Source organism: Ciconia boyciana, chromosome 5 (genome assembly GCF_034638445.1).
Source record: "Ciconia boyciana chromosome 5, ASM3463844v1, whole genome shotgun sequence".
In the NCBI taxonomy this organism is placed as follows: domain Eukaryota; kingdom Metazoa; phylum Chordata; class Aves; order Ciconiiformes; family Ciconiidae; genus Ciconia; species Ciconia boyciana.
This window is the reverse complement of record NC_132938.1, coordinates 427,663-448,859: the sequence shown is the minus strand read 5'-3', so window position 1 is coordinate 448,859 and position 21,197 is coordinate 427,663. Positions and strand designations below refer to the sequence as shown.

General features: G+C 60.4%; 1 protein-coding gene across 12 annotated transcripts in view; it reads right to left on the bottom strand.

Annotated features, from left to right (window-relative positions):
- Positions 1 to 21,197, bottom strand: part of DCTN1 (dynactin subunit 1) — a 63,215-nt gene that overhangs the window by 7,117 nt on the left and 34,901 nt on the right. For all 12 annotated transcript variants that reach the window (XR_012042434.1, XR_012042435.1, XM_072861105.1 and 9 more), the window contains 20 exons: positions 20,098 to 20,286; positions 16,430 to 16,627; positions 15,659 to 15,863; positions 14,428 to 14,506; positions 12,900 to 13,059; positions 11,761 to 11,865; positions 11,225 to 11,416; positions 10,360 to 10,476; positions 9,593 to 9,745; positions 8,861 to 9,021; positions 7,656 to 7,824; positions 7,023 to 7,091; positions 6,426 to 6,488; positions 6,182 to 6,331; positions 5,722 to 5,883; positions 5,149 to 5,280; positions 4,753 to 4,881; positions 4,227 to 4,369; positions 3,457 to 3,623; positions 958 to 1,091 (listed from right to left, as the gene is read on the bottom strand). Coding sequence is in view for 10 of the 12 variants with exons in the window: in XM_072861105.1 (XP_072717206.1) it covers positions 958 to 1,091; positions 3,457 to 3,623; positions 4,227 to 4,369; positions 4,753 to 4,881; positions 5,149 to 5,280; positions 5,722 to 5,883; positions 6,182 to 6,331; positions 6,426 to 6,488; positions 7,023 to 7,091; positions 7,656 to 7,824; positions 8,861 to 9,021; positions 9,593 to 9,745; positions 10,360 to 10,476; positions 11,225 to 11,416; positions 11,761 to 11,865; positions 12,900 to 13,059; positions 14,428 to 14,506; positions 15,659 to 15,863; positions 16,430 to 16,627; positions 20,098 to 20,286 (2,877 nt within the window). In the remaining 2 variants the exon portion in view is untranslated. The remainder of the gene's footprint in view (positions 1 to 957; positions 1,092 to 3,456; positions 3,624 to 4,226; positions 4,370 to 4,752; positions 4,882 to 5,148; positions 5,281 to 5,721; positions 5,884 to 6,181; positions 6,332 to 6,425; positions 6,489 to 7,022; positions 7,092 to 7,655; positions 7,825 to 8,860; positions 9,022 to 9,592; positions 9,746 to 10,359; positions 10,477 to 11,224; positions 11,417 to 11,760; positions 11,866 to 12,899; positions 13,060 to 14,427; positions 14,507 to 15,658; positions 15,864 to 16,429; positions 16,628 to 20,097; positions 20,287 to 21,197) is intronic.

The window sequence follows — 21,197 nt, the reverse complement described above, 5'->3', positions numbered from 1 at the left end:
TTAGATTATTTGCTGCTTTGCCAATTTCCTCATAGTGCGTTCATTAATCAATAAGTGCCTTAATCAGTCCGCATCAGCCGGCATCTGGAGTCCCCGGTCTGAAGGGCGGACCAAGGCTGGACGGTGACGCCACCGGCACCCCCAGCTCCCAGTGCTCGGACCAAGGGCTCGGCCCTCTCCCCCAGAGCCAAAGCCCCTTCCCAAAGGAGCCAAAGCCTCCACTAGCGGAGAGCTCGCCGCGAGCCCCGCAGCAGAGCTGCGCTCCTGACCGCCGCCGGACGCGGGGGATGAAGCGCCCTTCCTCCAGCTCGTCCCACGCGGAGCACGTCCCATGCACACTGCATCCCACGCGGACCTCCCGCCCCGGCCCTTCCTGGCCTCTCGGGACACCAGTTTGCCCAAGACCATCAGCTGAAGGCAGGCACCAATCCAGCACGAGCCCCCAGCCCCGAGCCTGCCGCCGGAGGAAGGTGAAAGTGCCGCAGCGCCGCAGGACAGCCCTTCCCTCGGGCTGCCGTGCTCCCAGGGCAGAGCCCGAGCCTCCTGCCGCGGGAACGGGAAGGGCGCAGCCGTGCCCCGGCTGGGCTCTTCGCAGAGCCCCTCTCCGTAAAGCAGAGTCCGGCACGCCTCTCGCCGTTCCCGTTCCTTTTCCTTGGGAAACCCACAGCGCGGAGGGCAGAGCTGCTCTGCGGCGTTGGAGGGAGCACGTCACCGCCCGCAGCGCTGGCACCAGCCGGAGCCTCAGGCCGCTCTGCCCAGCCCCAGGGCAATCGCCCTGCGCTGCACCGGGCGCCACGCTCCCCCCCGCCACCCCACGCCTTGCCCTCCCTCTTCTCCCGCTCCACCTCCCCACACACAGCACACCTGAGCCCCGGGGTCCAGCACACCGGGACCCACCGGGACCCCCTCAGCGCTGCGGGGACCCACCGCAGGGCGAGGCGCCTCCCCGCACCTCACCTTGAGCCGGTTGTTCTCGTTCTTGAGGTGCTTGATGGAAAGCTGCAGGGCATCAATTTGCTGGAGAAGAAGAGGCGAGTCCTTCACCTGGACGGGTCCTGAGCCACCTCCTGTCACCTGGCCGGCACCGACACCTGCGGACGGGCACGAACAGCAGCAGCATCAGCAACCGTCACACGCGAGCGCGGGGCAGGGCCGCTACGGCAGCGCTGGACATGCGGACAGGCTCAGCAAAGGGACAAGTGTCTGCAGCGTCGGCCTGCGTGCGCCCAGGCACCGACGGAGCCGCGGGAACACGCGGCACGTCCCATCCTGCTCCCGCGGAGAAGGGCAAGACGCCGGCTGGCCAGGGCAGCGCCTCGCCCCCCCACGCCTCCTCAGCAGCCCAGCACCAGGCACTCCCGGTGCCCGCTTCCCAAAGACGCGGGGCTGTGCCGAGCTCCGGGCATTCCGGGCACCCGCCTCTGCTGCGGGAGCCGCACCGCTCTGCACCCGTAGCGGTTTCATGCTCATCGCTCCCTTCCTGGGCTCCCGCTGCTGCCCAGGAGCGCACCAGCCACGAGCTCCCCTGCGCCGCCGGCTGCTCGGCATCCGAGCCAAGCGCTGCCCTCGAGCAGCACCGGCGTCCTTCCCCCTGCTCCCAAACCAAGCCTTGTCCCAGGGCCATGCTTGGGTGCCTTGGGACGCTCGTCCCCCCCGGCATGCACTTCTGGGGGCTGGAGGAGGCGGGGAGCACTGGCATGCTGGGGTGCAGTACAGTACCTCTCTGCTGTTCCTCTGCAGTACAAGGAGAGGAGCCAGAGGAAAGACAAGAAGAAGCAGAATTAAAGCCGAGGATCGAGTTGGAGAGGAGCCATGGCCAGAGGAGCTCTGGTCACCCACGGCTGTGTCCTGTGCCGACCCCCGTCCCCTGACTCAGGGAGCAGCGACCGTCCCAGCAGCCCCACCAGGGCACTGGGATTCCGTGCGCCGCTGCTGCAGGATCCGGCCGGGAGCCAGCAAGCCCCGACCGTGCGCGCGGCTGTGAGCGACCCAAGCGGGACTCGCACACCCACGGCGTGGCTCCTCCAGAGCCGGCCCACAACAGCCGCCTCTTGCTGTGGGTCTGAAGGCGCGGTGATCCGTGCTGGCCTGCTCCGCGGTGCTCCGTCCGAGCCTCCCCGTGCAGGAGCCCCTGCAGACTGCCCCGCTGTGCACTACACCCGAGAGCCGGGGTCCCCCTCAGCCTGCATTCCCCCCTCTGAAACGCAGCGCTCGTGAGGGGGCTGGTGCTGGCACAGTGCTCACAGCGCTGCATACGCTGCTGTTCGGGACCGAGAACGCGCTGCCAGCACCCCCGAGAGCCAGAGCTCGTGGCCACGGTGACTCAGGGAGAGGCTGCAGCTCCATGAGGGCCAGGAGCTGCTGCATCCAGGAGCCAGGCTGCGTCCGGGCGTCACCCAACCCGGAGCAGGCCAAAAGGATGAGGAACCTGCACCCACCGGACCACTGCCACGCTGGGGCCAGCGGGCCAGGCCGCTCCGTGGCCGCCCTGGTCACAGTCCTAAAGGAACCTGGGCTCTCAGTTCAGGAGGCCACACGCTGTCCTGCAGCCAGAGCTCCTGACAAAGACGCCAGCGCGTTTCCCTCACCCCGCACCTCTGCTTTGCCACCGTACCTGCCACCAGGCATTTCTTGTAGGACATGTCCTCCAAACAGAGTGACCGTGAGTGAGCATGAGGACCAGCAACCTCAGCAAGCACCCGTCCCTCACCGTCACCCACCCCTCGCTGCTGGGCTTCAGGAGAGCGCAGGAGGCACGGAGAAATCGGCGCTCTCACTCTCCGAGCCAGCCAGGTCAGAGCAGCAGAGCCCGAACAGCCCCGTCCGTGCCCGGGAGAGGCACGGCAGCGCAGGCAGGCGCTGCCTGCAGCAGCAAGGACACGCCAGCGGGCAGGCACAGACTGCTGCGCCTCCATGGGAGCATCCCGGTGGGAGGACGGGCCCACGGGCTGGGCCGGGCAGTACCGGCACTCGCCCACCCGCGGCAGCCGGAGCAGGGTGTCCCGCCAGCAAGGGCCCCCCAGCCCCAGCCAGCTGCAGGGATGCCCCAGGCTGGCTCCTCAGAGGGGCCACCGCTGCCCTGCCCGCCCGAGCACGGAGCTGCTGGGCACCGCTGGGGAGCTGCAGGCTCTCCGCACTCCCCAGTCGCCATTGCAGCCCGAACACCTCCTGTCCTCTCCCCTGCCAGCCGCGCCAGGGGCTCCGGCTCACTGCGGGAGGGCCGGGCAGGCAGGGCAGAGCACCCTCAGAGCACCCTTCCCAAGCACTGCTCACTCCTGCTGGCAGTCCGAGCTCCAGCACTGCCTCCCGGGACATCACGCAGCCTCTGCAGGGCGTTCCCCTGCCCAGCTCCTGGACTCTGCGTCAGGGGGACACCCCAGGCTCCCTTTCCAGCCTGCAAATACCCTACACCATCTGCAGAAGCGTTCAAGCGCTCTGGGGACGCTGGGTACGCACCTCCGGCAATGCCAGACACAATGGAGGCAACTCCAGAGGCAGGGGCACCGCGCAGGCCCTCGATGGTTCGCTTTGACTGGTTGTTCAAGCGCTGCTTCAGCTCCACCTTCTCCGATTCCAGCTGGTCGATATCTGCCTGAAGAGCATCCATGGTTTCCTCAAACTCCCTGGGAAGAGGACACAGAGTCACGGGTGTAGCCGGAGTCGCTCTTCCGAAGGAAAGAGGCAAGCAGTCCAGGACCCGAGAGCTCCTGGCTTTGTCGTGCCTCCTGCTGCTGCTGCGCTTCAAGCCCAAACCTGCTGATCCAGGAGCTGGAGCCCCACCAGCCTCGGCTGCAGGCTGCAGGCCAGCACACGGAGGAGGTGCGTATCCACGTTGAACCCAACGTCTCCTTAGCTGTTGTTTTGCCCAGGTTTTGCACTGCAAGGCAGTCCTCCCTCCACCCTGCAGGTTGCACCTCCCTGCTTGTCCCCAGGCTCGCTCTGCCAGCAGACCGCGTGTGGCAAGAGATGCTGGAGCACAGCGGTGGTAGTAGGAATGTGCCAGGACAACGGCCCTTTCCACAGGAGCATCTGAACAGGACCTTTCCCAGGACCCCTCTACCAGCCTGTGCTCTGCTGGGCACCATTAAAACGGGCGGGTTCCCCTGCGGATCCTCCGCTAACGTCCCCCTCCGCTAACCTACAACCCCTCCCAGCCCGCCCGAGGGACCGCTGGCTGTCCAGTCCTCATCAGAGACCCTCCGACAGCAGCCCCATCTCACACTTACTTCTCTTTCTTTTTGAGCAGCGTCTGGGTCTCATCCAGCTTTGTCTGTATCTTTTCCACACGGTCATCTGCATCCTTGGACGCGCTGTCCAGCTTCTTCTCCAGGAGGCTGAGCCGCACGTTTGCTTCGCTGAGCTCCTCGCCCTGGAGAGGCAGGACAGAAATCAGAGCGCTCCAGGGCCCTGGGGATGGCGGGCGCTAAGAAAAGCTCCTTGCAGCGCCTGCCCAGAAATCACCACTCCTACCCATGCTGCACCTATGCTTGGTACCCAGACATACGCAGCCATCCCCAACACTCGCCGTCCCCGTACGTCGTGGGGGAGAGGCTGGGACAGCCTCCACAGGGAGGCACCAGGCAGACGGCACCTCCCTGACAACCGCAGCGGTATCCCCAGGAGATCTGTCTGGGGCTCGAGACAGCTCCACAGGCAACAAGTCACCTGGAGCAGGAACGTGACCACTACAGCAGCACCTCAGCCCTTCACTGGCCAGCCAGGAAGGCGGAGATCGACTGAAGAACAGCTTACCTTGATCTTGAGAGATTTTTTCAGCTCTTTGATGACCGTCTCCCTGTCCTCCAGCTTCAGCCCCAGCCCCTCCGCATCGGTGATCTCTGCCCGCAGAGCCGCTGCCCGCAGGTCAGCAGGCGGGGTGGGCTGCAACAGAGACCAGAGGAACAAGATACAAAATTGGTATTTTACAAAGAATTGCAGTAATTGCGGATGGGGCCACACGGCAAGAGGGGACTGTTCCCGGCCTCCCTGAACCCTGCAGGCAACGCCTGCACCTCCCCAGCTCTCTGCCTGCATCACACCCAGGGGACGGTCTCCTGGCAGGGGAGGCAGCAGCAGGACTGTGGGAGATCGCAGAGCAACTCAGGTGCTCCGGCTCTGCCTGAGGCCCCTGCCACAGCCGAAGCCCACCTTGGTCTGTGGCCTATCCGCGTCGTATTCTCCCTCCTGCATAGCCGTGGCCATCTTGTTCATGGTCGCGATGAGGATGCTGCAAGACTGACGCAGACACTCGTAGGGGTTGACGCCCTGGGTGCCGTAGATCTGCAAAGCGTGGAAGAAAGTGGCAGGTGCCCCTGGGCTGGGCTCACAGCCATCGTTACAGCCCCCTCCCGCCTCCCCAAATTGTGCCACAGGCCTTGAGAGGCCGCGGTCCCTTTGGTGCGGCTGCGGAGCAAGGCCAGCTGCGGGGAAGGGGACCCCCCCAAGGACAGAGCAGGGGACCACAAAGCCCTCCGCATTTTGGCATTCCCTGGCCGTTCCCTGCTCATCGCAGGGGAGGTGGACTAGGTGACCTTTACAGGTCCCTTCCAACCCAAACTATTCTACGATTCTGTGATACTCCCAGGAGTTCGTTCCCAGCCTCCACAAGGCTCTCCCGCCCAGAGCTGCTCTGGGGCAGGTCTGTAGCGCCGGAGTGAGACGGGTCCCGGCCTTACCCCGCTGCAGCAGGGAACGAGCGGCACCGAGAAGGGGGTTTCCCACCTGCTCGCTCGCTTTGAAGGCCAGATCCTCCAGCTTCACCGCCAGCAGCCCCTCGTTCTCCGCCAGAGGAGCAATCATCTGCGCCCCAGCAGCGGCCACCTCCTGCAGCACGGCCACCACCCACGTCAGGTGCTTGCGGCAGTCCAGCAGCGTGTCCGACACCTGGAAGTCGGGCAGAAACAGGACGGTTGGGAAAGGCAGAGACAAACGGGCTGCTTTCCAGCTCGTTTCCCAGGCACTGGGGAAGCTCCCGGCTGCACACCACTTGCTTCACCCTAGTCCGACAGCTAGTGAGATGTTAACTCGCTTCTGAAGCATCTCTAGGAAGACGGGAAGCACCAGGAAAGACAGAAAGAAAACAAAGGCTGGAGAAAAGTAGGTTACAAAGTCCATGCCTCCATCCCAACTAGAAACACAAAGCCCGAGACTCTACATCCCATCTCGGCTCACGCCAGCTCACCTGCTGCCCGAAGCCCAGCGCCGCAGGGATACCCGGAGCGTCCGTCCCAGGCATGCGGCGCCTGATCTTCTTGCAGAACTGGCGAATGTCACTGCACGAGGTCTCCAGGTCCTTGAGGAGGATGGCGAGGTCGGACGCCTCCTGCCCAGCCTAGGGTGCAGAGAAAGGACCTCAGAAAAACTGACAGATCATCGGCGAGGGGAACCCAGCACAACCCCGCAGAGCCACCCCGAGCATGTCCTACCTGGAGGAAGGAGCGCAGCCGGCACACCTCCACCCCCATGCAGTCCAAGGCACTCTGGGTGAACTGCAGAGCACAAACACAGGTACCGTCGGCTCGGGGCAAAGCAGAGACCAGGCAAGACGGCTGCACTGGGGCAAACCGGGGCTTTGGTCTCGGGCATTTCAGGACAGACCCTCTGTACACCGCCCTGCCACGACTGCAGGATTTACAGGAGCAGGAAAACAGGTTGAGGCATTCAGTCAGTTTTTGGTTTTTTAGTCCGTGGGGCACAGGACACTGGTACTTCCCTTAGAAGCTCAGGGCAGTACAACGCTCCCTCTCAGACACTAGGTTCTCCGCGCTGCCCTTGCTGCTCTTCTCTTTCTACCCAGACACCTGCAGGGCAAACGGCCCCACGTCTTCTTCCCCCTTCCCTGACCTGGGAGCCCTCATCACCTCTGTGCCAGCACAGGCAGCGGGAGCTGGGGAAAAGCGACCGCAACGGGGAGAGGGGAGAAGAGGCGCTTCAACTCACAGAAGGATCTCGGGGGGGAGCAGAAAGGGCAAAGGCAGAAAACACGCGACAAGGAAGGAGTCGGGTTATTTTCCCCGCTTCACCTTGATGTGGTCGGCCAGCTGCATCGTGCAGTCTTCAGCCTGGTCAGCCAGGTGGATGCTGTACAGATGCTAGGCGGAGAGAGATCAGCAGAGATCAGCACCCCTCAAATGCTTCCACACACGCAAGCAAACAAACCAAATGAGGAAATACATAACAAAAACCCCCAGACGTGGAGCGTTTGGCCTAATTTTTAATTGGAAGTGAAAACTCTGGCAGTGACCCCCACCAGAGCCCCTGTGAATACTCTGCCCTCCAAAAGAGCTGGTGGCCCTTAATTCCAAGGGTCAGCAACCCTGGCCTGCAGCACAGGGGTACAGAAACGTAGGACGGGAGAACCGCACCCTTTCTGCCTGCGTCCTCCCAAGGACAGGGAGCAGAGAGCACAGCCCCCAAGCGACACCGTCACGGGCTCAAGTCCTGCGTGCTCCGGAGGTGAAAAACGTCCAAAGGAAAGCGCTCCCAGCGAGCTCGTTCACAGCTTATCAATGTGCCACGCGAACGATGTATCCGAGGGCACGATTTCCAGCTGTGGCACGTGCTGGCGAGGTTGCACCAGTTCCCCACCCTGCAGGTCAGAAACGCCCCGAGCTTGGCCAAGAGCCCGTCGGAGCTCTCGAGTTGCGCAGACCCACCTGGTAGTACTTGATGGCTTTGGTCAGCGGCTCCACGTTGACCGTCTCGTCCAGCTGGTCCTTGTGCAGCAGCTCGATCAGGAAGTCCAGCGAGCGCTCGTGGACGCTCATCTCGGGGTACAGCATCCCCACCTTCTTATACACCTCCACGCTGCATTTGTTCAGGGCCCTGGTGAGGGAACGCAGCCACAGTCGGCGTGGCTGGGACAGGCACGTGCTCCAGACAGCAGCACTACAGGGCTTTGCTTCTGGGTGCCAATCTCAGACCACTGGAACCCCCCAGGACCACCAGCTGGACCCCCAGAAGCACCGCAGCTCGAGAGAAGTTAACGAAGGTCAAAACAGCTGTAGAAAACCACGGCATGAAGTAGGCTGCCTGGGAGCTGCAGGACAGGGAGCCTGAGAACAGAAGAACACTCCATTCTCTAGGCCAGAACTCGGCGCTGGAGGCAGGAGCTGCCTGCCAGTAGCACCAGCAATACGCCAGGCGATCTAACGAGTTCATCAGCCATGCCGCTGCAGGAGCAAAGGGATCCTTCAGTGCCCTGTTTCAAACCGAGCCACTTTCCTGGCAGCAAAGCTGAGCAAGCCTCAAGGCGAGTACCCTGCCCGGCCACGGCCATTTTGGTGCCCGACGGCATTTCCCAGTCTCCGAGGAAAGCCCTGGCTCCGCGGTGCTGTCAGGGCACTGCCAGCGACGGGCTCACACGGATCAAGGGTTCAGGCTGGCTCTCCGTGAAACCTTCCACGCAGGACTAAGCCCTGGGCGCTCGTGGAAGAGGGCACGGGGCTGCAGGGGAGAGCCTGCTCTTGGGGCCTGAAGCCCAGAGTCAACCCCAGACGCAATCAAGCTCAGCAGGAGACTGTGATGCATCTCCTGGCAGGACAGACGGAACAATCAGTGCAGCAAGGCTACTTCTGGCCTCAAGACACGGTCCCAGCTGAAGAATGAGCAACACGTGCTAGAGAACCGGATCCCTTCGTGTGTCGATTCTTAGGAGGAAAGCAGGAAGGAGTTACAAGGGGAGTGAATACCCCGTCACAAGGCAATAAACGGGATCCCTCAGCTTTCTTCCAGCCTAGCTGCCAAAATATCTTTCACTCCAGAGGGACCAGGCCCTGCTGCGAGGCCGCAGAGGTCCTCTGTGCTTCCAGACGGCGAAGCGGGTGGGGATCAAGGCTGAGGAGAAGGGCTGGGTACTCACTGTTCGTATTTGTGCAGCGTAGCCTGCAGGAGGCTCAGGGAATAGACCAGCCCGGCAGCAAAGCTCAGCTGCTCTCCCGCAGCACCCCTGAGGCCGGCGCGCTCCGTACAGTTTTCATTCAGATCAAACTTCTCCTGGGCCTGTTTGCTGATCAGCTCAGCCTGTTGGGGAAGAGGACGGACCGTCAGAGTCTTCCTACGCGTCCTCTGATCTGTTCCGCTTAGCCACAGACCCGCCGAGCACCCCCTCGCCCCCACCCCCAAAAAGCAAGCTTTCTGCAGAACAGAAGGGGAATAAGAGGGACAGCAGAGCCCCAACCCCCCAGTCAGTGCGGCAAGACTCCGAGGCTCACGCGCCTTGACCCAGCAGTACCACAGCTGAGTGCTCCAACCGCTGACCTACCACCACCTGCGGGCAGGGACTCCTGCTTCCTCCTCCTCCTCCTCCTCCTCCTCCTCCCACACAATTTTGAAAGTTCTCAAACAAGTACACATCCACAATCCCAAATTAAACTGGGACAGAAAGAAAAGACCTATTTCCCCCAGAGCGGCGGCACAGCCGCGGACTCCCGGTTAGCCCAAATGGCACAGCGGGTGTGAAGACGGCACTCCAAGCCCCGACAGCCCAGCTCAGGAGGCAGCCCCCGCTCAAAGCTTCAAAGGAAGAATTAGCGCAAGCTCTTGACAAGGCCTAACTCCCCCAGGCGGGCGGGAGCCGAGGCACCCATCCCACCTTGCAGATGAGCCGAGGGATGAGCAGCAGCACCAGGATGCAGTCATGGTCCCCTCCATGGCGCAGGAAGCTGTCGGGCATGAAGGAGGTGAGGAGGGAGACGTGCCGGTTGGCCTGCTGCACCTCCATCTGCCGCAGCTCCATCTCGATGGCCTGCGGGAGACACACGGTCAAGGCAGCCCGCTCGGTGCCCTCCCCAGCCCAGTGCATCCCAGCACGGTCAGTATTTTAGAAAGTCGGAACCTCTCTCCTCCTGGGACACAGCTAACGCCTCGCTCCCTGGCAGCCACAGGAAACGTTTCTCGCTGTGACCCACCAGCGCTCTGCGGAGGTGCCCAGGGACTGGTCTGGAGCCCTGGCCTGACCCCGGGTACACCACGTCTCTGTGCTCACAAGCATTCTTTCTTTCCAGCCAGCGTTCGGTGTGATAGAAACAATGCTTACATTGTCAGCTCTGAGCGCGCTCTTTCACAAGAAAACATCCTTTTTGCACAGCGGTATTCGAACTTTGATGTTTCTCTTAAGAGAGAGAAAAATATCCTGACGGTCGCCTCAGCCTGTTTCCACGGCCGGCACAAGCACCACGGGTCAACTCCGAGCGCCGTGCCCCAGGGTCAGCCCCACCGCACGGGAATACCCGCCCCGGGCCGGGCACCCACACGCCGGTGCCGTGCCTCGGTGCCACTGCTTCAGGAGCCTCGCGCACGGGGACGAATGCGCCCTGTTCGGTTCACACGCCTGGTGCGCAGCTCTCGTGCTGGCCCTACCTTAGCATGGGCTTTTGTCTCTGCAAATTTAATCTTGAAGTCAAACATCTCGGGAGGAGGCTGCTGCTGTTTCTCGGCAGATGCTTCTTGCTGACTCATGAGTTCTCGGTTCACGTCCTGAGCACAGAAAGAAGCCGCGATGAGACATACAGAAAACCAGCACAGAGGAGATCCGTAATCCCACACCCTCTGCAGTACACCCACCCCTAACCTCCAAACGCCCCCTTCCTCGGGGAGGGTGGGGGGAGCACGGGGGGCTCGTTGCGCAACATGCGCAACGATGGATGAAAGCAGGGCAGAGGAACGCAAGTGCTTTCCAACCGCTCGGCTGGCAGCACGCTGTATTAAATCCAAGGAATCCACACAGACTCACTACCCATCTCCTTTCACTGCCAGCAAAGCCCAGGAGAACCAAGCCCAGCGCTGGAACAACCCCGCGCTATTCTGTCTTTTCCAGGACTCGGCTCCCAAGCCTGGAGCACAAGCAGCGCAGCGCAGTAAAAGGCTGAAACAGCCACGTGTTCAGAAGTCTTTGCGGTGCTGACTTCAGCAGGGGCTCTGCCAGCGAGCCCCATCTGGATACAGGCAAAAGGAGAGGCAGGGCTGGCAGAGGTCACGAGAAGCACGTCCCCAGGAAAGCTCGATTAGGGACCCGCTCTCCAGGCACCAGCCATCTGCGTTCTGCCATGCCCATCTCCCACGAGAGCAGGAGGCAGCCTGCCGCCCCTGCCCCAGGCCCACCTCCGCTGGGAACGCTCTTGCCTGCACGTGCTTGGTGTCCTCGTCACCGAGGTGGGCTCCCAAAGGAGCACGGCTCCAGCGGGAACTGCCCCGCTGCCGCGCGGCGGGCACCGAAGGGCCGCACCTGAAGGTGTGCGGTCAGCTCTCTGTATTTTTTGATGGTCTGCTGGTAGTCGGCCACGGTCTCCTGCGCAGCTTCCACACGCTTCTCTGCCTCGCGGACCCGCGCCGTCGCCATATCCAGCTGCTCCCGTAACTCCAGCTCTGTCTCCCGGGCGTTCTCCTGCAGCTCGTCATTCATCTCGTTCATGGCTTCCTGGCAAGGAGCAGGCAGCGCGGGACGCGGTTACACCACAGCCTAGCAAGCGAGGGCAGCTGGGCGTTTTCGGAGCAGGGCAGAGGGCACCCCGGGGGGCAAGGGGCATATTCTGCAGAGCAGAAGGGCGCGCTGCTCGGAAGCGGCACCGAGTGCGATGCCTGCAGAGAGGTCCCCCGGCCCCCTCTGGCACTGCTGCCAGGCTGTTCCCAGTGCCTCGGGCAGCCTCACCGCCAGGCAGGCGGCTGGACCAGCCCTCGCGTCAGCCCAGCCACGCACCAGGCACGGAGGAAGCGGCGCAAGCCCTCCAGGACCAGGCCTTACTCCAGAGGAGTCCGTCTTACCAGGTCCCCAACAGTCTCACGCAGCTCTCGGACCTTCTCCTCCAGGTCTAAGTTTCTCTCTGTCAGAGTCTCCACCATCTCTTCAGCACCCAGAGCAGCATCCACCTGCAAGCACACACCACGTCACCCTCCACCCTGGAGCTCAACGCACTGCAGCAAGCAGCTCAAAAATCCTTTTATACCACTTGGGATCACTCTGGCGAGCTGCGGGACACGGCTGATAAATCCGTCTCCCCATCCTGGGGTGAGGGTTTGCCAGACAGTGCCCAAGCTCCCTCTGGATAGCAGAGAACAGCATCCCTCAGGAGAGCAAACTCAAACCAGAGCAGCCAGCAGCCCCAGAAGGAAGGGCACGTGAAAAGAGAGGCTTGGCTTTGGCTCTCAGAGATGTTACTGGGTCTTCAGCTGCAGCATCAGGGCACAAGGCTGAGCAGTTTCAGGCCAGTGTGAACGATGCTGACCTTCAGGCTGAGTCTTTGCAGACTTGTGACAGTGCTTGCCAAGCGCTCTGTCCCCCCTGAGGACGTAGGCGAGTGGTTACACACTTAACAGTATTAATGGCGGAACGGGCATTTCGGTGTCTTTGCATCAAGAAGCATCACCTCTGCTAACAGCCCGCCTTCCACGTGACTCAGGCTCAGGCTCACGCTCAGGGAGCGCGAGGCCAGCGTCCCTCCAGAACAGCAGTTCGGAGGAATCGCACGGGCTGCTCTGCAGTGAATGCAGATCCTCCCTGGGGGCTTCCGAAGGGTGCCCCACACCTGCACCGACGTCTCTGCCTGGCCAGGAACAAGCCTCATGAAGATCACCCAGGCAGGAAGACGTGATGGATCGGCACTGAGCCAGCAGCAATCACAGATCAGCCCTGGAAAGCAGGACACAGCATCCACGTCCTGTGTTCCAGAGCCGCCCCACGGCCAAGCGGAGGCCAGCACAGTTCCACTGCTGGAACAGGGTTTGCTTTTGCGCAGGGACCCAGCAGCATTAGTCCCTGCAGAGGTATCACCGAGCGTGGCTCTCCAAGGGCGACTGAGAGAAAGCGCTCTGTGCCAGGAGGTGACCAAGCCTGCCTGACAGCAGTTGCTCGATGCCCCAGACGGCCCCAGGCCTCCCCACCTCTCCTTCCCCCGTGGGCTCACCTGCTCCTTTAGCTCATCAACCGTTTTCTCCGCCTGCTTCACCTCCTCCAGAAGCTTCTCCCTCTGCTGACGCAGGGACTCCAGCTCTGTGTTTTTCTTCTCCATTTGCTTTTGAAGCTTCACGTGCTCCTGCTTCTCTGATGCAGACAAGTCCCGCATCCTTTGACAGAGCAACCAGACCCATCACAAGCCCAGCAGAGACCCAGGGACCAGAGCAAGAGAAGCCGTTCCCTTCCCAGGCACTGCTCTTGGTGGGCACCGGCAGAGTCAAGACCCCCTGCCCACACCGGTGCCAGCTGCCCACCGGCAGTGCCAGCAGAGCCCCCGTGGGGCCGCTGGCAGCCCCTCCCTGGTGGGGACAGGAGCAGCGTCCCCAGAGAACAGCTCCTTAACAGCGAGGGATGGGGGTGAATCGGTGCCCGAGGCGGCACCTTCCTTTGGAAGGATCAGAGCGATAGGGGATGGGGAGAGCAGAGGAGGAGAACGTAGAAAAACAGACAACAGAGACAGGCAGGAAAGAATAGCTGTAAATGGGACAGGCTAAAGCACAGAAAGGAAGAACCCAGTGAGCAAAGAAAAATAAGTCACATTCACAGCCTCTCACAGCGTGAGAGAGAAGGTCAGCAGCAGAGAAAAGACAAAGCACAGACAAGGAAAGGCGCTTCGTCACGCCCCGAGAACAGAGCTTTGCTTGTGCGTGTGCTGCAGCCCCTGTGCGAACAGCTCTGCCGACAGCCCCGAAACGGCTCTGCCCGGGGAGCGCAAGCGCTGGCAGCTCCTCTCACGGACCTTCTTTATACCTCCCACCCCAAGCGTGCGCTGGTTTGGGAGTCCTTGCAAGGCAGTTTCTCGTGTTTGCTATCAGTGGGGGATGCTTCCGCCTCCTCTACCTGTTCCTGGCCCACAGGAATAACTCTTCCGCACCCAAGGCAGCGCAGCACCCTGCGCACGCTGAACCACAGCCACACGGGAGGAGCGAGGTGGGACAGCGAGCAGCGGTGGGGTTACCGCAGGAACCCCACCTGAACCTCTAGGCTGAAGCACACGTGGCTTCCAGAAAAGAAAAGCCCCAAAGCCCTGGCCGATGGGCTTGCCCAGCGAAAGGCAACAACGCGGTCCCAGTGCTGAGCGGGCTCAAGAAACCTCGAGCAGGACCTGCGCGGGAGGCGTCTGGAGAACTGTCCTGCACAGGCTGCTTGAAGAAACCTGCAGCTGCGCTGGAGGAGCAGAGCACGGCATACACAGAGAAGCGAAAACCAGAAGCTTTCTGAAGTGTCTCATTTTCTCCTGATCTACGCTGGTCTCCAGTGACAAGAGATTCTCCCTTCTCTGTTGCATGCTTCAAGGAGCACCAGAGCTCAGAGACAGCCCAAGAGCAGCTGGCAGGTGTTACACCGCCTGCTCTGGAGAAGCATTTGGATCAGTGCTCCGACACAAACTCTTATTAGACCAAGACAGTGTGGGCTTTCGTAGGAAGGAACTTCATCAGCAGGATCCCAGCTTTTGGGGAGCACAAGCGGTCTCCTACCTTACGAGAGCTTCCTTGAGTCTCGCGTTTTGCTCTTCCAACTGTTTGACTTGGTAACTGGATGCCGCTCCATCCGAGCCTGCAGCAGAAAGGAAGCATTATGGTGCTTGTGCAGAAACAGCAGCTGCTAAACAGATCCGGTTCTCTTAACACTAAGCGACATTACAGACCCCAGTGAGAGGACAGCTAAGTCACACCAAGGGGAAACGCATCCTGCAGCTCAGCAAAACTGAAGCCTCGTGCTTAACATTGGTGTTCGTAGGCTGAGAGGTTCCCCCGATGCCGCCAAAGCCAGTTAGTGCAGATGAAGAACCACCGTGCCAACCCGCAAACTGCCCCTGAGCAGGCGCCGGGCTATGGCAGAGCAACACGTCGCTGGACACGGCGAGTGCCCTCGGCTCTCAGCCCTCCCAGCCCGCACAATTCAGTGAAAGCAAACTCAAATCAAAGACGTTGCTCGTCTCGGTAATTTCCACTCCTCCTGCAGACTGCTCCTGTCCTCCCCGCATTTTTCCCAGTCCCTCGATCTGTCACATCCCTCAGCCTGCCTGCCCGATCGTCTGCTGCTTCTGTGGGTTTGATTTTGTTTTCAGGTGAGTGCCGATACGACAAGTGTTTAATGGCTGGCTCATTTCCTGCTGTGTGTAATTTTTAAAGCTCACCTTGAATACCAAGAGCTAAAAGGCCCCGGGGGAATCAAAACAAGGGTAATGCACTGCTTTTGAAACTGTGCTCACTGCAAAGCTGGGAGGTTGCATCAGTAAGCAACAAAAGGAGTTGTGTTACCTCCCACAGAAAGTCTGTCCCAGTCAAACACCTTTTGGGGTGGGATCCACTGTCCCCAGGGCAAATGACAAGCATTAAAACTAAGCCTGAGATCCTCTAAGCCCAGGACAGGAACGCTTGTCCCCAGACTCAAAAGCACAGCAGCTCCATCTCCACCTTCTCGGTGAGGCCGGGACCCAAGTGAAGACGAAGCCAAGCTGCTGCCTGCTGCTGACCTGCCCACGTGCGATGGTCGCACCTGCGCCTGCCGACCAGGGCTGGGGACGCAGCAGAAAGCCCCGGCGGCTGCCGGGGAAATGGCAGAGGCAAAGCCTCGGCCCCACCGCAACTGGCAGTGAGGAGCCACCACTGCTCCCAAGCAGTCAAGCGTTCTGCTCCCCGGTGAGGAGCTCCCCTGTGCAGCGGGACCCAGGCTGAGGCTACCCGAACGCTGACCCCTTCCCACCTTTCTCTTCGATTTCGTGCTTCAGGATCTCCAGGTCCATCGTGAGATATTCCACCTTCTCTTTCAGGGAGTCCACCTCCTGCTGCAGGGACTCTGCTCGCTCTTCTGCCATCTCCTTGTCCAGGGTTGCCATTTCAATCGCATCGGCGGTGTCTGCCATCTCCTCCATGTAGCGCTCCTTGGCTTCCAAGGCATCTTTGGCTTCCTGCAGTCAAGCACGCATCAGTGAGAAGACCCTGGAAGCCCAAGGCCAACGACGGAGAAACCCCTCTCACAAATAACGAGCCTCGGACAATTATGTCTCTCGTGGCTGTCTCGCAGGAGGATCAAGTCCAATTATCAGCAGCTTATCCGGGCTGAGAGGGGAAGGCCCACTGCCAGAGCTTCACACCTTCTCCCGTCCTCAAAAGAGCCCAGCAGAAAAACCATCTGCAGGTGAGGAGAGACTGATACGAAGACAGAAAAGATGTAGGCTTGTACTGGAGCAGACAAGCAAATAACAGCGTGGCCCGCCTGTATCTGGGATTTGCACTGGCAGCTCGATACCTAAGTCAGTATTTACACCAGAGGGAACAGCGATAGGTGAGGTCAGAGGCCATTTTAGGACCCGCCATGTACTCAGCAGACAGGAGTCAGGACAGCACACAGTTTAATGCCAGCTGATATTTCATAGAAACCCCCCCCCTTTTCAGCAACTGAATTAGGCCTGGAATCACGTCTCCCTCTGCAAGCCCCGGGGCCGGAGCTGCCCAGCCCCCCGGGGACGCTCACCTTTTTGGCCTCCTTCAAACGTTTCTGGAGATCAGCCTGTTGTTCTTGCATTTTGCTCTTCCATTCTTGCACCTGCTCCAGCTGGATCTTGTACTTCTCGAGCTCTTTAAGCTTTGCTTTGTCTTCATTTCGCTTTATCTTCAGAGTTTCCAATTTCTCCTCCAGGTCCCTGACTTGAGAACGCAAATTTTCCTCCTCCTACAACATCAAACCAAGAATGACCAAAAGGAGCAGCAACATCCTTTGGAGAGAGACGTTAATTTAACCCACACAGAACCTGACCCATCAGCTAGCCTGTATTGGGCATCGTTACTGGGGCAGTTTTAGAAGAACGCATCACTCTACACTTGCAGCTACAGAGTCCGTCTGTCATTTTAATCTGTTGATCTTTACTACACGTACAACGTGTGATAAATGTTCCTTGACACGCCGACAAAACCTTTTGGCTGGCAAAAGGTCCTGAGCACCTTGCTTTTGACTTCACTGGGATCTGTGGATGCCTAAATCCCTTAAAAACAAAACAACCCCCCACCAGCTCCGCTAACACGTCCAAATTCACCCCTCAGCAACTCTTCTCCTGCCTCTAGGGTCAGAGCAGAGCACTGGCATGCGGGAAATACATTTTCATAAACAGAACCAGATCTGACAGAAAGGCTCTGTCGAAACAACGTGCACGAGGGTACAGACTCACAGCGGCCGGTGGTTTTAGTTACCAGCGCGTAATTCAGGAACATGCTGACACACACACGCAGGGAGCATCTCGGACTGTGCATTCATGCCGCAACTTCGCTGCGCCCCGGGTGAGCCGTTCCCCTCTCGTCCTCCCCCGACACCCACCCTACGGCAGACGTTTGTACAGGGGGGTCTCCCCCACGCTCCCTACCCGGGGTCGGTGTGCGTTGTAACCCACCGCGCGTCCGACCCGGGGCAGCTCGACGAGGGCGAGCCAGGTACAAGCCTAAAACCCGGGAACCCTCCTGCCTCGGCAGATCAAGTCCTAAAACGGTCTCTGCTCTGCACCCCAGATCAGCTCGCACGGGCGGCCCAAGACCACCTCCGAGGCTTTTCTAGCCCGTTACCCGCACAGAGGCGGGTGCCTTGGGCCGTTCAGGCGGCGCCGCTGGCTGACCAGCACCCCTCCGAATTCACCCCCGTCTGCTCTAAGTGCATTTGGGCCACGTCAGTTGGGCTTCATCACGAAACCAGCTTTACCTGTGTAACAGACACAGCTCGAGAAGGACGCTAACACCAGTACGCGATGGCCCAGGAGCGGCTGCACGGTGGCACAGCGCTGCAGCCGGGCCCCGCAGCGTTATCTGGAGACCAAGCGCACGGTGGCCGAAATGAAAGCTGGCGCGTGGAAAAGGGACACGGGCTTGAGATTTCCAACAAGATGCAAATGCAGCCGCCTCGGGGGTCACATCCTCCCCGGCTCTAACAGTTCCCTAGCTCCAAGGGGAAAGGCACACCTGACTCGCCTTAAAACACAGGCAAGGTTGGCACCGCGTTTCCAAACGGCTATGCTGTAACCGCAGAACTGCCCACGCAGGAAGGGACACACCACTCAAGCAGCACAAAGGTATTGCACGGCCACGCGTAAGCTGTTACTGGAGAGTGAGTTAGATCGAGGCAAAACCCTCGGCTCCCCGTAACGGAGCCGATGGGGCGATTTCCACATGCACGCTCATCAAACCAGAGCCTCGGGGCAGCAGTCACCTGGCCTTCATGGAGACACTGAGACGCTGCTGAGCTGTTCTGGAGACAGAGAATACCTTTAGTTATTCTATACATGGCCTGTCTTGAACACAAATCATACATCTAAAGTACAGCGGTGTTTTACAGAATCGGAGAATAACTGAGGTTGGGAGAGGTGAGTGGAGGTCTCCGCTCCACCTCCCCGCTGAGTAGGTCAGGGGCCTCGTCCGGACACGCTTTGGCTGTCTCCAAGGACGGGGTCCCGCAGCCCCTCCAGACCCATCCCGGTGTCTGAGCACCCTCACCGTGAGAACGCTTCCCTAACGCCAGCCAGAACGTCCTGCCCTGCCACTCGTGCCTGTCGCCCCGTTCCCCGTCACTGCACACCTTCGGGGAAAGCCTAGTGTCCGTGCCGTTGAAAGAAAACCCCAGTTCCACCCAGGGTCCCAACTGTTTTAAATTCCGTAAATAAGCGTCAGTGCTGTGCAGCAGACCCCAGGCTTCCCCCGGTACCTGGACTTACAGTCCCATTCCCCCCGCTTGCAGCCACCTGCCTGCAAGCTGCCGCGGGAGCCCTTGCTGAGAGCAGGGAGCTGCCCGAAGCCAGGGCGATTCAGTCCTGAAGTGGCATCGCCCAGACAGCCCCCCCCGAGACGGCCCTGTGCCCTTCACCAGCGCCCGCTCGATCCCACAGCGGCGGCCACGTAATCCCCCGGTGAGCTCCCACCAGGGAGAACTGGTGCTGTATTTGCCGGTTCTTTTTTGGCCAGATCAGCTCCCACGGCCAGAGAAACGCTGACGCCAGCACAGCGGTACCTGGGCAAACGGCTGCGAGCAAGGGCAGGAGAAGGGGACGCGACCCCCTCTTCTGGCAGCGGCACGGGGTTAAAGCAGCCTCACGACTAAAGCTGAAAAATCACGAAGCTGGGTGACACTAAGGAACAGATTTTGAAAAAAATCCTACGCGATGTCAAGCAGCATAGGACAACCACACAGATTTCTCCTCCGCTGCTTTCTCAGCCCTGGACGTACGGATGCCACCAACGCTATCCAGCAAACGGGTTTTGCACCCATTAGATAAACCCGTTGCCAGAGTCCTCGTGGGCAGCTCGGGGGAGCGGGGACATCCCTTCTTCCTACCAAGTGGTGGCTTTTCAGCCTTTTCCCCAATACTCAACCTCAGAGCCAGCTCTTTGTCCTCTCATGCTATTAATTCTTTGCCCTCGTGCCCTAAATCTTTCACAAGCTCTAATTGTAACTAATTAATACAAAGCAGGATGGAAGTAATGAAAAACTATTTTAAAGATCAAAAATGGAATAACTATGCTGATATAATTATGAGAAACACCCAAGCTGGGGAAAGAGCGGACCTCTCCAAGCGGTTTTTGTTTCTGAAGGGAGGAGGGTTCCCGAAGTGCATCCACCGCTGGTCCCCCTGCCCCAGTTCATCCACACCAGTGGCTGGAGGGAGCAGTGCTCAGCTCCTCCTCTGGATTTAAGGCAGCTGAGCTCTCCCCTCACCGGCAGGTTCACGCTCTGACTCAGAGCCTCGACCCCCACCATGTTCACCCGCCAAACCGCTCTGACGCCACGCACATCCCGCGGGGACCCGGGAAGGGAGAACGGGCATCGGGAACCAAGTTAAGCACGGCATTCCTCTCTTCGGAAGCGTCCTTCCAGCTTTGGCGTGTCGGCCTCTGCGTTCGTCCTTGGCCAGCCCTCGCCAAGCCGCGCACGCTCCTCTCTGTCCCCCGGCCGCCCGCCTGCTCTGCTCCTCCCGCAGACCCCGGTGCCTCAACCCCGCACAGCCTCACGGCCGGTCACGCGAGCCCTGCGCAGTGACCGCCGCCGGGACCCGTCACAGCACCTCTCGCTCCCCTTTTCCTCATCCTCCTCCTGCCAGTACTGGTGGCAGGTTTCCCCTAGCACCCTCCACACCGCAGAGCCCGCAGCTTACCTCGGCCACGGCTTACCTTCGTGGGCGAGGGAACCGGAGGTGCCACTGGAGAGGTCAGGGAGGGAGTTGGAATAACCGGGGCCACCAGCGGCGTCTGAGCAGGCGTGCTGGGCTCGCTGCTGCTCATCTCCCCGCCGGAGGCAGAGGCCGAGCCCGAGGGCCCAGCCGTGCCGCTGGATGCTGCAGAATTGGGGGTCCGGGTGGGCTGCAAAACAACACGGTCAAGGGAGAAAGTCAGATGAGCGCGTTTCAAGGGAGACAACGCTTCCACGACTGGCCCCGCACGCTTCGACTCCACTTCAGCCACGGTGTTTTCCTTTCACCAGGGTGTTTCTCCAGGCCAACCACTGTCTCCCAGCCTCGCATTTCCAGCACAGGTGAAACCCAGAGTGAAATTCTGGAGGTGCTTTAGGCTCTCACACACGGTCAGTACTTGCTCGCTGGGACAGGGACGGAGGGGAGCTGGGACTGACCACAGCCCAGCCTCAACAGGGCAGAGGGCTGAGTCAGGCACAGCCCTCTGTTTTGGCAGAGAGCACGGTGACAGCGGGGACACCAATGGCAAAACAGCTCTGGCTGGACGGAGCACATCCGCACCCTCGCCGTAGCCAGGCCTGCAGCGTGCCGAGGACCGGCACCACTGCAGGGACTCCCCGGCAGCGTGAACGCTGTGATCTTACGCTGCTCCGGGAGGAGTCTGGCTCAGCCAAAATTCACAGATAATCAGGCGTTGAAGGGAAAGGTAAAATTTTATCACACCACTGACATGGTTAAAAAACCCAAACGGATCCTCTTCTGAGCACACAAGCCCTGCTTCAGGCCTGAGGCAGGAGGAATCCCTCTCCTCCCTCCTGCAGTAGCAGGGACAATAAAAGATTCTCCCCACAAACCGTGCTGCGTTTATTTCCTTGCACTACCACATCTACCTACGCGGCTGCTGCAGGTACAGACCCATCTCCTTGCTCTCCACAGCCAGGCCAGCTCGCACCCCGAGGTCCCGGGACACGAGGGCAGACCCTGCCTACCAAGTGAGCGTGTCGGAGGGGATCAGAGTAGGGACTAATGAGGGTCCTCGGTAGTGTCTGCCGAGTGGAAACGCCCCGAGGTTTTAGTGTT